A 15,616-nucleotide genomic window follows, 5' to 3' on the forward strand; every position below is an offset into this window, starting at 1 on the left:
CACGGTATGGACAGCAAACAGGAGGGGCTGGAAGCTGTTGTGCAGCGTGTGAACTACGAAGAGTTGCCAACAGTGGGATGATTTGCACAACTAGAGTGCTATAAACTCTTTAGAGGGGATAGGCAAGGAAGGAGGGACAGTGGAATGGCCCTGTACTTTGGTGTTTTGATTCTCTTGACCTTCATTATAGTGACAATAAAGTACAGTGTCTGTGGATGAGAATCAGGGTGAAGGAAAACAAGGCAGATACAGTGGTAAGAATCTGCTATAGACTGTCCAAACAGGATCAAGAGGCAGATAAAAAAAAATTTTAGGCACCTGGGAGAAGTCTCAGTCACTACATTTTTTCTCTTGGGGGACTTCATCTTGATAGATGTCTGCTGCTGTTACAGTACAAGGGGAAACAGTCTGGGAGGTTCCTGGAATGTGTAGAAGATAACTTCTTGACACACCTAGTGAGTGAGTCAACCAGGGAAGGCACCCCACTGGACCTGTTGTTTGTCAGTAGAGAAGAACTCATGTGTGATGTGATGACTGCAGGCCATCTTGAGCATAGTGATCATGAAATAGTAGAGTTTTCAGTTCCTGAGGAAGAAGAGGATCATCAAAACTACCACTTTGGACTTCCAGAGGGCATACTTTGATCTGTTTAGGAGAGTGTTTGAGAGAGTTCCTTGGGAGAGAGTCCTGAAGGGCAAGGAGTCCAAAAAGGCTGGACATTCTTCAAGAAGAAAATATTTAAGGCACAGAAGCAGGCTATCCCAGTGTGCCAAAAGACAAGACAGCAGGGAAGAAAGTCAGCATGGCTAAACAGAGACATTTGCCTGGAACTCAGGAAGAAAAGGAAAGTCTATGACCTATGGAAGAAGGGGCAGGCCACTCAGGAGGACTACAAGGATGTCATGAGGCTATTCAGGGCAAAAATTAGATAGGCCTAACACGCAACTAAATCTGGGTGTTGTCATAGAATCATAGAATCAGTCAGAGTTGGAAGGGACCACAAGGATCATCTAGTTCCAACTCCCTGCCATGGGCAGGGACACCTCACACTACATCAGGCTGGCCAGAGCCTCATCCAGCCTGGCCTTAAACACCTCCAGGGATGGGGCCTCAACCACCTCCCTGGACAACCCATTCCAGGCTCTCACCACTCTCATGGGGAAGAACTTCTTCCTCATGTCCAGTCTGAATCTCCCCACTCTCAGCTTTATTCCATTCCCCCTAGTCCTATCACTACCTGATAGCCTAAAAAGTCCCTCCCCAAAAGACAATATTTCTATAAATATATTAACAAGAGGAGGACTAAGGAGAATCTTCATCCTTTATTGGACACAAGGGAAAGGGAAACATAGTGACCAAGGATGAGGTAAAGGCTGAGACACTGAATGCCTTCTTTGCCTCAGACTTTAATAGTAAGACCAACTGTTCTCTGAGTGCCTGGTCCTCTGAGCTAGACAACAGGAAGAAGGAGCAGAACGAAGCCCATATAATCTGAGCAGAAGCCTCTGTACCACTTAAGCAGACACAAGTCTGTGGGTTGGATGGGATCCACCCAGTGGTACTGGGGAAGGTGCTGGAAACCACTTCCCAACATTTATCAGCTCCTCCTTGCTAACTGGGGAGGTCCCAACTGTCAGGAAGTTAGCAAATGTGATGTCCATATATATACAAGAAGAGCCAGAAGAAGGATCCAGGAAACTGACTTCAGTGCCAGGGAAAGTTATGGAGAAGATCACCCATAGTCCCATCACACAGCACATGTCAGCATGGGTTCATGAAAGGCAAGTCCTGCTGGACTAATCTTCTATGACAAGGTGACCTGCTTTGTAGACAAGGCAAAGGTTGTGGATGTTGTCTGCTTAGACTTTACTAAAACCTTTGACATCATTTCCCACAGCAGTCTGCTGGAGAAACTGGCTGCTCATGGCTTGGATGGGCATACACTTCACTGGATAGAAAACTGGATGGATGGCCAGGCCCAAAGTGTTGTAGTGAATGGAGTTAAATCCAGTTGGTGGCTGGTCAAAAGTGATGCTCCCCAGGGATCAGTAATGGGACCTGATCTCTTTGCTATTTATCAATGATCTGTATGAGAGGATTGAGTGCACCTTCAGTAAGCTTGAAAATGACATGAGGTTGGGTGGAAGTGTTGGTCTGCTTGAGGGTAGGAAGGTTCTACAAAGGGACCCTGTACCGGCTGGAGGATGGACCGAGGCCAATTGTATGACATTCAACAAAGCCAAGTGCTGGTTCCTGCACTTTGGTTACAACAAGTTGGAAGAGATGTTTCCCTAAGTAAATTTGAGTTAAATACACGGAAGTCTAATACACAATGAATTCCCATTTGTTAACTAATCTTTAACTGCAATTCAGTAACTTTCTGCCTTTATCTGCTAGAAATGTGTATGCAAATTAGTAACTGGGTGGGGGGGATCATTATCCAAAATGATGGGTTCTGCTTGAACCTGCAATTATTTAATCAGTCCAATTTGTTAATTCCACAGTGAATCTGCAATATATTTCACACAAGGGACTGACAGAATAGGAGGGCAATACTGGAAAGTTCGCTATGTGGAATATACTGATGCAACATTCAGTAAGAAGAAGATTTTGTCAGAGGACATGAAGCACCTGGGAATACTTGGTACAGTGAATATTTTCACCTTCTGTCATTGCATCAGGTTTGAAAGCAGATCCACTTTGATCCAGAGGGGAATTTTTTGCATGCAGCTGACAGCCTTCTCTTGTTTAGGTGGAAACACGTTAGAGTGTGGTTCTTCTAATATCTTCACTTACTCTTGTTGTTTTAGGTCCTGTTATAAAAGCTGAAGTGGGAGATAGAGTACTAGTTACTTTTGCTAACAAAGCCAAAAGAAGCTATAGCATTATGGCCCACGGTGTAAGCTTCAGCAAGCTGTCAGAAGGTGCTCCCTACTTAGATGGTAAGTTTTGACTGTACTGCTGTATTGTCACATCCAGACTACCTGCCCCTAAAGATCTGTTGCTCTGCAAGTTTGCCCTTTTTTGTGGATGCTAAGGCCCAGAAGCAATGATCTCATTAGTTCGTGCCTAGCCTATGAGTCACAACCCATGGGACTCCCCAGTCTGCTAATGTGATAGTTCTTCCCCTTGGATATGTGCCAAACAAGGTGTCTAAAACTAACAGAGGTCCATGTTGAGCAATAGTCACAAGCACAATCCAGTTTATATTAGTTCTAATACTGCAGTTATAAAGTGTGGGATCTGGCTTGATGCCCCAGCTGAGTCTTGGGATAGAGCTATCCACATATTTGGGTTGCTTGACACCTGATTCTCTAATCCAAGTTGGGCATTGCCCTTGCTTCACTGTGAGGATAGTCAGTGTTGGAGGCAGCTTTTATCTGACTAACTTAGAATATAAAGCAGCAAGAATCCTTATTAATCCTCATAAATATGTAAATGCTGAAATGGAGCATTTACCAAAGGCTTCCTCTCATTTTGTGCAAGGACAGGATCTTTATCACCTAAATGTTAAATGTCATCTTTAATCAATAGGCATCTTTTTCAGTCAATGGCAAGAAACAAACCCTTCAGAGAGTGAGAAGTTTCATTTACTTCAAACACATATTTTAGAAAGCATAGGTAACTCTCTGGAGATGTGCTTCTGTCTATCAACTACAGAAGCCTAGAGTTTGGGTAAGGGACAAAACTTCAGATGGCTGAAGTAAGGTGAGCTGAGTCACGTCCCTAGTTCTACAGAAATAATATTGTGGTCTCTGAAAAAGATTATGCTGCATTTGCAGCACTGAAAAGAAAGGTAGCTTTATTGCTGTCTAAATGACTTTGTTTCCAATACAACACATCAGAAAGAAACTCACAGGACGTAATCCCTCTTTTGAGAATTGTGCTAAGAGAATTAGGTCAACATGTTAAACTCATCATACAATAAAACAATACAAAAGGTGTTATTAAATACTGCTGTCTCTAGTTACTGACCTTGCGACACAACAAATTTTCCAGCAGGCCCCACAAAACAACTGGATTGAGTTTAGCCTTGAAGTTATCTGCACACATCCTAATGCCACCCACATCAGATGTTGTTCCCTCATGGAAGTGCAGCTTCCCTCTGCTCACAGCCCTGTTGTGCTTTCAGTTAATGTTCCCCAAGAAGAGCGCCCATCAACGCTGCACACTTTGATGTGGAATAAAATTGAATGGAATTGCACAGTTCAGCAGCAGCATGCACTGCTCACCTCTGAGTCCTTGGAGAGGAATCTTATTCCAGATTCATCAACAATCTTTCTGCCCTTCTTTCCTTATAACCCTTGTGTCTTGGATTTCCGTCATATCTAGCAACAGGTGTACACACGCAGAGGCCATTCAGGGACTCTAGGTTTACACTGACGGTAAATGATTTTTCAAAGCTGTGCATTGTCTGAATGCAACTTATTCATGTGAAAATTCTGTACGTAAATGTACCTACAGACATCTGCAGGTATTTATTTTTAATTGCATTCTCAGGAAATACTCTTCCACATTGTGTTAGACGCTTGCCTGATCTCAGAGGATTTTTAACTCCAATTAGATGTTCTCCTTCTTGAGTGCTGTTGCAGGATGAATCCAGTAGTGACGGATACTGTTGAAGTAGTTCTCTACTTTGTATTTGGTTTTGTGGAAACTAGTATGTGTTTGTATAGAACACTGCCATTGAGAAGTGTCTTAAGTTTTCAAGAGTATTCTCTTGGAGTATTAGAGAGGAATATTGGCTCAGTGCTGTCTACTGCTGCCAGACACATCTGACCATGCAGAGAAAATCCACTCAATGGATGCCTAAATGTGAAACAAAATTTCTGATTTTTATCTTACCGATTTCGAAGTCCAGAAAGTTTATACTCAGCACTTTTTCTACCATGAGTGCAAGGCTGACCCATTTTCACAACTTTCCTTTCAAGTTTCTTTTGTAAGTCCTCTCTGAGTGGACATCAACACTCTTTTACAGTGGCTAAGTTACACAAGGGGTGTTGCATCCACCCTGTGCCCAGCAGCAGACAATGGCCCAAATCCTTTAAAAGTAGCTTCCAGAAAAAGTAATAGCAAACGCCCTCTGAAGGCTTTGACAGAGTCTCCTGTGCATTGCTACCAAATAAAAAAGAAAGAGTGGTTGAGATCAGATTTGTTTTGAATTTCCAAAGAGCCACAGCTGCAGCTCTGTTTACTGACGTACTTACTTTGGTGCTTGATGAAAAGCCAAGTCTGCGTTCATGCTGCAGATGAATCTCATGATCAGGAAGGTAAGTTACAAACATTAGAAGAAGCCATTTAAGCAGAGAGATGAGCTCTGCATGCTTTGTCTGATTGAATCTATATGGATAGTGTCAGAAAGTGTCTGGGTGAAGCAGCTAAGCAGCTACGTTTGTTCTGCAAGGAACTGATTTGGTTATCCCTACGGCACAGGACTCCAGTAAGATGTCCCCATGGCACAAGTGCCCATACTATGGGGTAGTGCTCTAGCTGTGGCTGCAAGAAGGAGCTTGTCCTCAGAAACAAGCAGCTCTGTCTCACTCCCAGCTAACAACTGTATTTAGGAAGACAAAACCTTCCCATAACCTTGGTGCTTCTCGATTTTCTCTCTGCAGGCTATCTGAAGCCAGGAGCCCATGTTAAGCCAGGTGAAACCTTCACATACAAATGGAGGGTTCCTGAAAATGGAGGTCCAACAGAGAGTGACCCTCCATGCCTGACCTATCTCTACTACTCAGCCACTGATGCTGTCAAAGACACCAACTCCGGCCTTGTGGGCCCTTTGCTGGTCTGCCGGAAGAACACGCTGAATCACGATGGGACACAGGTGCACAGTGTGGACATCTGCTTGTTCCTAACAGCAGGGGGGTGAACTGCAAGGGGGTTCCCATATAGGCTAATTTTCCTACTTCCCAGCTCAGTTTTAAGAGGTTAAACAAATATCATTCCTCTGGGTAAAAGCTGACTTAAAAGGATAATTAAGAAGATGAAACTGTCAGTCCCCAGTATTCTGGCTCATCCATAGGTTTTCCATCTTTTCTATGTGCTTATCAATAATGAATGCATCTTTCCATCCTAAGCAAGTAATGGACACTTTAATTATCCTTCTGGTTGATGGAAGGGTGACAATTCTTGTCTCTGCAAGAAGCTCTACAAGACAGCTGAAATTTTGAGAGGAAAGAAAGCTTTGTTAAAAAGACAAAAAAGAACCCCACAACAAAATACCTAAAAAATTTTAACTTGTCTAATTCTGTATAAACTCTTCTCTTTTTATGTCTTGGCTTTCTTCTTGGCTACAGAAAGGAATAGACAGAGAATTTTACCTCCTTTTTTCAATCTTTGATGAGAATGACAGTTGGTATCTGAACAAGAATATTGAAACATTTACCGGAGACCCTTCAAAAGTAGATGAAAATGATGAAGATTTCAAGGAATCCAACAAAATGCATGGTATGAAATATTGAATATCTGTTAATGCTAGCTTTTCTGAAATCATATTAAGAAGATGAATTGGCAGATTTTATCATCATTTATGCTGATTGCAGTGCACTAGAGGGAGAAAGCTGTCAGTCAGTTAATGGCCAGCCCTTGGAGGGAACGTTGAAACCCTAGGCAAGTTAACAATTGATACATCCACCTGCCAACTGCACTTGGTGAAAGGGAACAGAGTATAGCTTTTAGGTACAACACTTGGGCATATAAATAGGCATAATGCTGGAGTCAGGCACTGGTGATTTAAATTTCACTGATGGCCATGGCACTGACTCAGACAATGTAGGTCCACCACCTCTGCTCTGCCTGCTCCCACTTGGGCAATAACCTCTTCTGGAAAAGGAAAGGCAAATACTAGGGGAATGGGCAATAATATTTTAAAATATCACCCCTGGATGGAAGTATCTGACTTCAGCTTGGACCTCCTTCAAGTTATCACATAACTGCTCTTTGCTTTAGTTTTCTGAAGAGCACCTATCTATTTTATTCTTGTGTTATGAGGTGCTATTTCATACTAAAGTTTTGTTCTGCCATAATATGTTTCACTTAGTGATCACAGGAAGCATTTGAGGATTAGGGAGTTTAGCCTCATAACACCCTTGTGAAAGAAAGAGATAGAGTTTGGAAATGAAAGTGGAAGTCAAAGATCAAAATCACATGAAAAGGCACCATCAGAACCCAGTTAGAACTCAGATTCTTTATGACCCATTCCACTGCCTTAATGATTGTGTTATACATTGCCCAGGCTGAAAAAAGGTGTCTCATTTATACTGTTGTTGTGAGGCACCCTGAGAGTCTCCAAGAAGTGCTGTATCACTGCAAGAGGCTATTACAAAATTTTACAAGTTAAAAAGAGGTAGAAGCTCAGAGTTTACAGGAATGGCATCTAGATATTAATTTGGTGTCAGCCAGTTCTACCTTTGCTTCACAAAATGCTCCTTCAATTAATGCCATGACTTGCTGTCATATGAATCTCTCTTTCCAGCAAGAAGAAGGTAGAAGGAGGCTCTGTGATGAGTTTCCACCAACCTGTGGCCACCCTGGCTCTCTCCTTCTCTTCCAGCTGTCAACGGCTACTTGTTTGGCAATCTGCCAGGCCTGGCCATGTGCAAGGATGAGAAAGTTTCCTGGCACCTCATTGGACTGGGCAGTCACTACGACATGCATGGGGTTCATTTTCAGGGAAACACCATTGACCTGAGAGGGACAACGAGAGATGGGTTGGCGTTATTTCCTCATTTGTCAGGGACAGCACTGATGCAGCCAGACCGAGTGGGTATGTTCATGAACTTATCTTGGTGGTGTGGTATGTGTAGAAATCAGACAACCAACATAACAGCCATTGAGATGCTCTGCTCTGCCCTGCTCTGCATGAGGGAGCCTGAAAGTATGGAGAACATGGAGACCTGGTGTAGCTGAGAATTCAGGTTGGGCTACTTTTCTGGGAAAGTGCTATAAATATGTATGTGCACCAAGGAGTGGAGACTGATAACCTTGGGATAAGCAGGGAAACAGGCAGAGAGATAGCTAAAGGGATGCTCACAGGTTTTCTACAACTCTTATAGCAGGTTTGGGGGTTTTTTAGCAAAGATAAAATTCACTGCTGTGCAGATAGTCGGCATCATTTAGGTATTTCAGGACTTCAATAATAATTTTTAGGATCTTCTTCAGAAAGACTGGAAGGACTAACATGATCTCCTTCTATGACAAGGTGGCCTACTTAGTAGACAAGGGAAAGGCTACAGGTGTTGTCTGCTTAGACTTTTATAAAACTTTTGACATCATTTCCCACAGCATCCAGCTGGAGAAAGTGGTTACTCACGGCTTGGGGGGGCATATGCTTTGTTGGATGAAAAACTGGCTAGCTAGCTGGGCCCAAAGAGTGGTGGAGAACAGAGTCAAATCCAGTTGGTGGCTGGTCACAAGTGGTGTTCCCCAGGGCCCAGTTTAATGTCTTTATCAATGATCTGGATGAGGGGATCGAGTGCACCCTCAGCATGTTTGCAGATGACATTAAGTTGGGTGGAAGTGTTGACGTGCTTGAAGATAAGAAGGCTGTGTAGAGGGATCTGGACAGGCTGGATTGATGGGCCAAGGCCAACTGTATGAGGTTCAACAAGGCCAAGTGCTGAGTCCTGCACTTGGGACCCAACAACACCAAGCAATGCTGCAGGTTTAGGGCAGAGTATCTGGAAAGCTACCTGGTGGAAATGGACCTGGGGATGTTGGTTCACAGGCAGCTGAATATGAGCCAGCAGTGTGCCCAGGTGCCAAGAAGTCCAACAACATTCTGCCTTGTATTAGAAACAGTGTAGCCATCAACATCAGGGAACTGATGGTCTGCCTGTACTTGGCACTTGGTGAAGCCACACCTCAAATACTGTGCACAGTTTCAGGGCCCTCACTACAAGAATAATACTCAGGTCCTGGAGCATGTCTAAGGAAGGGCAACAAAACTGGCAAGAGGCCTAGAGAATAAACCTCACGAGGGGTGGCTGAGGGAACTAGAGTTGTTTAGGCTGGAGTAAAGGAGGCTAACAGGAAACCTCACCACTCCCTTTAACTACTTGAAAAGAGATTGTAGCAAGATGGGGATCAATCTCTTCCCCCAAGTAACAAGTGATAGGACAAGAAGAAATGACTTGAATGTGTCAGGAGAGGTTTAAGTTGGGTATTAGGAAAAATTCCTTCACCAAAAGGGTTGTCAGGCACCAGAAAGAGGCTGCCCAGGGAAGTGGTGGTGTGACCTTCCTTAGAGGTATTTAAAAGATGTGTAGATGTGGCACTTAGGGACATGGTTTAGTGGTGGTGTTGGCAGTGACAGGTTAATGGTTGGACTCAAAAAGCTTAAAGGTCTCTTCCAACCTAAATGATTCTATGATTCTCCACAAGCATCTCCTTGCTTGACTTGCCATACAGCATCGCAGAATAGTTTGGTCTCAGGACAGAAAAAGTACAAAATTTGACAAGCTGCTTTCAGATGTTCTTCAAATTGTCTAAATCTCATGTGCTTTTATTTCCAGGCACATTCAAAGTGGTTTGCAGGACTTTTGATCACTTTGTTGGTGGGATGAAACATCTCTACGAGGTCGGCAGCTGCCGTAATACCACTGGTGGTCAGCAGCAGCACGGAGCCTTGAGGCTCTATTACATCGCTGCAGAGGAGGTGGAGTGGGACTATGCCTCAAATAAGAGCTCAGCACCAAAACTTTACAACATCAGCAGCTATGAGGAAAGGTATCCAGAGCAAAAAACACTTGTGGGCATGGCGTGCACTCATAGTGGAGGAGAAACTTTGAGGCATCCTTTCATGAAGCCAGTCTCATACTTTTTAGGATGCTCTCTTTGATGAATAAAATAAGAGGAAATGTTTTTATAAAGTGACACCTTCTCAGACTAGACTAGTTCACAGGCAGTGTTTTCAAATGTTTTCTCCTCAGAGTGTCTTCACAGGCAGTGTTTTCAAATGTTTTCTCCTCAGAGTGTCTTGTAATGTTATTGAAGCCAAGAAAGCTTCCATGATCCAAAATCCATGTGTGAGTTCCAGTGCGGGCTCAATGCCACAATGATGCCTTCCAGTCCTCTCCTCTATCTTCCTCACTCTCCCCATCCTCTCTGCCTCAGTGCTCTTTTCACAGAGGAGAAACCAGGTACCTGTCCCAGACATGAGCCTCTGCAAGAAATGCACATGCATTAGGGAGCTCCTGATCCTTATTCCCTGTGGTGCAGTAGCCCCTGTCTCCCCTGGAAAAGTCAGAAGGCAGTGACCACTGCAAGTGGACCACATCTACACTGCACTGTGCTAAGGAATAAAACAAGTGTGCAGAAGATACATGCTCCAGACCATGTTGTATAGGGAAGTCTCTGAGACCACTTTGATGAAGTCAAAGTGGAATAAGGAACATATTTTAAAAATAAACGTTAGAAAAGTGGCAGGAAAACTGCACCCTGCAAAAAGGAAGAGTACAGTTGAGTCAGCAGAAAATAGACCTGAAGAATCACAGGTGATGAAACGTGTTTAAAGAACGTGTTAACTCCAGTATTGGCAAAGGCTGCTCTTGCATACACAGTGGATTACTACAGTAAGTAGTATTCCAGGGGCATTTTTTTGCTTTTATTTAATATGTTGTGAGCACCTCGCTACTCCCTTGCCAGGGGCACCTGGGAGATGAGCTGCTAGGAGACAGAGCTGCTCTCAGAAGAGTGCGACTGCTCTCCTCCGCAGCGGGTGGCGAGCGTCCTCTGCTGGCGAGTCAGCCCTCTGGGATCTGGGAGCAGCAACGAACGGGGGGTGACTGCGCAAACACGGGGGACAAAAAGTATCCTCTGCCAGATGCAGAAAGAAACATGCATATCTTGGTTTATCTTCATGCTGGGAAATCATCCAGCCCTGTGCAACATCTAGCTGTAGGAGGGCAGGGTAACCAGCCTCCTCTTATCTCAGATGACTGCATTTGCTTTCACAAGGTGAGACTTGGGTTATCATAGTCCTGTGGCTGACTAATAGCCAAGATAGTGGAAGTAGCTGTCATGGGAGGAGGATTCAGGTTTGCAGGGACAGGTAGTGTCTTGACAAGACTAGGGTGAATGGAGCAAAACTAGAAGCAGGTAGATTCAGATTGGATATTAGAAAGAAGTTCTTCACCATGAGGGTGGTGAGACACTCAAACAGGTTGCCCAGGGAGGTGGTAGAAGCCCCATCTCTGGATTTTTTTCAGGCCAGGCTGGATGTTGCTCTGAGTAACCTGATCTAGTGTGAAGTGTACTTACCCATGACAGTGGGTTGGAAGTAGATGATCCTTGAGGTCCCTTCCAGTCCTGACAATTCTATGATTTTGGTGGAAGAGATGATGCAGCTAGAGAGAGTGGCCAAACCCACTCTTATCTTGAAGCTCTTGAAGGGTTTGTGTTTCCAAAAGTTTGTGGTGAGTGCAAGGCATCATCAGCTTCACCAGTTCGAAGAAGGTGTGCAGTTAGTGAAGATTATAGCTGCTATTATTTGCTATTTAAAACATCTTGCAGCACTTGGGGCTTCACATCCATCAGCACAGTGGACCAGGTTGTAATAGTATTATATGACTAATAATTATAATAGTAATGTTGTGAATAACACAATAGTTACTAGCCTTTAGACATGTGAGGTTTGGTACTTTTAATTTTTGCCTTTTTATTTTGCAGCTATGGGCACGTTTTTCTGAGCCAAGCAGATGACATGATTGGTTCAAAATACAAGAAGGTGGTTTACAGGGAGTATACCAACAGCAACTTCACGCAGCGCAAAGTGAGGACAGAGGAGGAGGAACACTTGGAAATCCTGGGCAAGTAGCTCTCATGGCTGACAGACTGAGCCTGATAAGTGAGAGGACTGCTTTCCAAAAACTAGGAGTTTTTTCCAGCTTTGTTAACATGAAAACCAATGAATACTGATGCCTACTCCAGGTTGTCAGTGATTTCATACCCAATTTGTACACTTTCTGAGTGTAAAAATGCTTTCTAAATTAGAGAATTCATTCTCTAACATGAATATTACGTTTCCTAAGGAGTACTAATAGAGAGGATGTCAAAATGGGAATTCCAAGATTCACTTTAACTTCAGAGTATGTAACAAGGAGAGAATCTGGTAGGCAGGTTAAGCCAATATTAAGGGGCTGGATTGGTATCTGAAGCTGGGTAGGGCAAAATTTTGTGCATGTCATAAAATAACTCTCAGCTCATGTTTCTTATGGGATGAGAAGCTACAAACAACTGGTCATGAAGGAATCAACACTCTCTAGGAATATATTTGACCTTTCTTTCAGGCAAAACAAAAGTTTAAAAACAAAAATTTAAAACCCCGCAACTGTTACCATCTTAAAAAGCAAATTTCTGAAAGGTAGAAAAAACATCCAAAAGAGTTTCCCTTAAGACAAATTGTCCAAAGATCTGTCTCCAGAGTGAACAATTCTTCTCACTGACTGAAAACAAAAAGGATTATCATAGGATTGCTTATATATAAAAAGGATTACTTATATGTATGGAGCTTTTCATCAGCTGAGATAACAAACCATATTTTTATGGCTTTGCTGAAAGAACAGAAGAGCCATGGGTTTTGAGAAAAGCCCAAGGCTCCACTCTACTCTGCTTCTGAATTTGTTATATTCAGAAAAGCAGCATTTTAATCACTGGCATTCTTCTGGTTTAATTTAGGACCATTACTCCATGCTGAGGTTGGTGACTCTGTACTGATCATATTTAAGAACAAAGCCAGCAGGCCTTATTCGATAAGTGCACATGGTATAGAAGAAGTGGGTTGTGAAGAACAGCCTGAGACACCAATTACCCTCCCTGGTAAGACTCTTTTTCTTTTTTTTTCTTTTTTTTTTTTTTTTTTTTTTTGGTTGCTTGGTTGGGTTTTTGTTTGTTTGTTTGAGCTAAAAGATTCTACAGAAAAGCATTTAAGCACGTTAATAATAATCCCTCAAGTTTACACATACCTATGTTCTTCCAGGCATACCAGGCACAAGGTTTATTCAGATACTAATCTGTGTTGTTATACATGTAAGTTCTTGATCAAGCAAGCATGTTCAGGCAGAGAATGAACAGTATTCTAATATCACTGGACAACCTCCAAAAAAGGCAGAAACAGGCCCAGAATCATGGCAAGAGAAGTGTAGGCCAGCACCACATTTGGCTCCAGGTTGACATTCTTAACAATGTTTTTAAAACTGAGAGAGGCAGTGGTAGAGTTGCAGTTGGCCACATTAACTCTGCCTCTCTCTTAATCTACACAGAAACGACATTTGCATTCAGAACTGTTGCATAAAATGCAAAATGTAGCTGTCATGAACTAAAAGTCTTTGGAAAAGTGTTGCAAAAATGCCCCAGTTTCCAGTGAGGAAAATAGTTGGAAATTATTTTCACAGCGTTGAAGTTTTTCAAATAGAGAAATACCTGTTAGGATTTTGTATTTCTTATTTTTATGTTGGGTTTTGTATTCTAGTAGGAAGTCAAACTCAAATCCAGGCAATATAACCAATCCAAAATGTACATGCCTTTGCTTTCCAACACCCAGGTAATTTTTTTCACAGCGTTCTGAGCTTCAGTGTCAAACTAAATGAAAATAAAATTTAAGGTACTAAACTTCTTTACAAGCTGAAATTTGTTTCTTGTAAATAGTTGTATTGATACAGTACAATCACATAGGCATTAATGGCCAAATATGATCCAACATCTGCTTTGCTGGAGTTTGATAAATGAACACCTGTTGTTAATACATTAAAAAAAAAAAAAGAAGAAGAAGAAAGAACTTATTTATATGATTCCCTTGTTTTGTTATTTGGTCCATGATGATGTTGATGCTGTTTTGTTGCCAGCTGAGGTGTTAACACTGAGAACACTATTGCCATGTCTCCTGTGTTCACATGGGAGCAGGCTTGGGATGAGCTAGAACCCTTCAGCAATACTCAAGTTCAGACTTTTCTTTAGGAGTTTGGAAGCAGCAGTTAACATGGAAATCAAGTCCCTCAAAACAAGAATCTTTCCTGGGAACTTCAGTCCCCACTACCATCATCTAGAAATCCTTCCTGTCTGTCTTCCTTGGGCAGGCTAGACCTGCTCACCCCAAGCTTCTTGAAGCCCATCTAGTTCTACTACATTCTGAACCAGTCATCAGTAACATTTATACCCAGCAAAACTGTGTTCCCAAGAGCACTGCCAGCTCTTTAAGAGACTGTGGATGGCATGGTAAAGAGATGCAGAGAGTAGATCCACAGCAGCCTAAGCAAAAACAGCTCTCAGTTGTCACACCTTCCTTTCCATTCCTCCATTTGCCCAGCAGCAAAAAGAGAGAAAACATCTTCTCCTCTTGTTTGTCAGTCTTTTCAGGGGTTATGCTTCATTTGCACTTCAAAGATAAGCCTTTGATGCCATCCGAAGTGTCTCAGGTTTTAAGCAGAGCGGAGATTTTTCCATTTACAACCTCCAAACATCCTGAAACGAGGAGTAAAATGCAAGGAAGTGGTGGAAGACTATGGCCATGGCCAGACTCTCTTCTCACATCAGGCCCCAAAAAGGGGCAATGAGGCCCTACTGATACACCAAAAGGCTCTGCTGCCTTTCAACAAGACCTGGACAGGCTGGAGAGTTGGACACAGGCAAACCTCATGAAGTTCAACAAAAGCAAGTGTAGTGTCCTGCAAGTGGGGAGGAATAACCCCATGCATCAGTACAGGTGATGGGTTAACCTGCTGGAAAGCAGCTCTGTGGAGAAGAACCTGGGAGTGCTGGTGAGCAACAAGTTCACCAGCAATGTGCCTTCAGGCCAAGAAGTTCAGTGGTATTCTGGGGTGTATTCTGGTGTGGCAAGCAGTTTGGGAGAGGTTCTCCTCCCCCTCTACTCTGCCCTGGTGAGGCCATACCTCAAGTATTGTGTTGAGTTCTGGGCTCCCTGGTTCAAGAGGGTCAGGGGACTACTGAAGAGGAACCAACAGAAGGCCACAAAAATTATTAGGGGACTGGAGCATCTCTCTTATCAGAAGAAGCTGAGAGACCTGGGGCTCTTTAGCCTGGAAAGGAGATGGCTGAGATGGGATCTTATAAATGCATATAACTGTCTAGAGGGTGGAGGTCATGAGGATGGGGTTGGGCTCTTCTCAGTGGTGGCCAGTGATAGGACAAGGGGCAACAGGTGCAAACTAGAGCATAGGAGGTTTCACTTAAACTTAAGGAAAAATTTATTTACTTTGAGGGTGATGGACCACTGCAACAGGCTGCCCAGAGCGGTTGTGGAGCCTCCTCTCTGGAAACTCAAAATCCTCCTGGATGCATTCCTGTGCGACCTGATCTAGGTGTACTTGAGTTAGCAGAGGTGGTTGGACTAGATGATCTCCAGAGGTCCCTTCCAAACCCTACCATTCTGTGATTTTATGATTCTGTCACTCTATGATGCCATTTAGATTAGATAAAGGTGGATGACAAACTCTTCTCTGGTGTTTATCTCCATGGCATGAAAGCCTCTGAGACTGAGGGGTTTCTTGTTAGTGTTTTCTGTCCTGTTAGTCTAGTGTTATTTCTTGAAAGTCTTTCTGATCTCTGCTGAAACATGTAAACTAGGCTCAGTCACTTCACAACTCTTTAAGCTTGAAAA

General features: G+C 43.1%; 1 protein-coding gene across 1 annotated transcript in view; it reads left to right on the forward strand.

Moving 5' to 3' along the window:
• HEPHL1 (hephaestin like 1) overlaps positions 1-15,616 on the forward strand; it is a 37,421-nt gene that overhangs the window by 17,146 nt on the left and 4,659 nt on the right. The window contains exons 7-14 of the mRNA XM_054381122.1: positions 2,505-2,644; positions 2,811-2,942; positions 5,616-5,827; positions 6,300-6,450; positions 7,556-7,768; positions 9,516-9,729; positions 11,671-11,810; positions 12,679-12,819. Of these exons, the coding sequence (XP_054237097.1) occupies positions 2,505-2,644; positions 2,811-2,942; positions 5,616-5,827; positions 6,300-6,450; positions 7,556-7,768; positions 9,516-9,729; positions 11,671-11,810; positions 12,679-12,819 (1,343 nt within the window). The remainder of the gene's footprint in view (positions 1-2,504; positions 2,645-2,810; positions 2,943-5,615; positions 5,828-6,299; positions 6,451-7,555; positions 7,769-9,515; positions 9,730-11,670; positions 11,811-12,678; positions 12,820-15,616) is intronic.

This window comes from Indicator indicator, chromosome 1 (genome assembly GCF_027791375.1).
Source record: "Indicator indicator isolate 239-I01 chromosome 1, UM_Iind_1.1, whole genome shotgun sequence".
NCBI lineage: Eukaryota > Metazoa > Chordata > Aves > Piciformes > Indicatoridae > Indicator > Indicator indicator.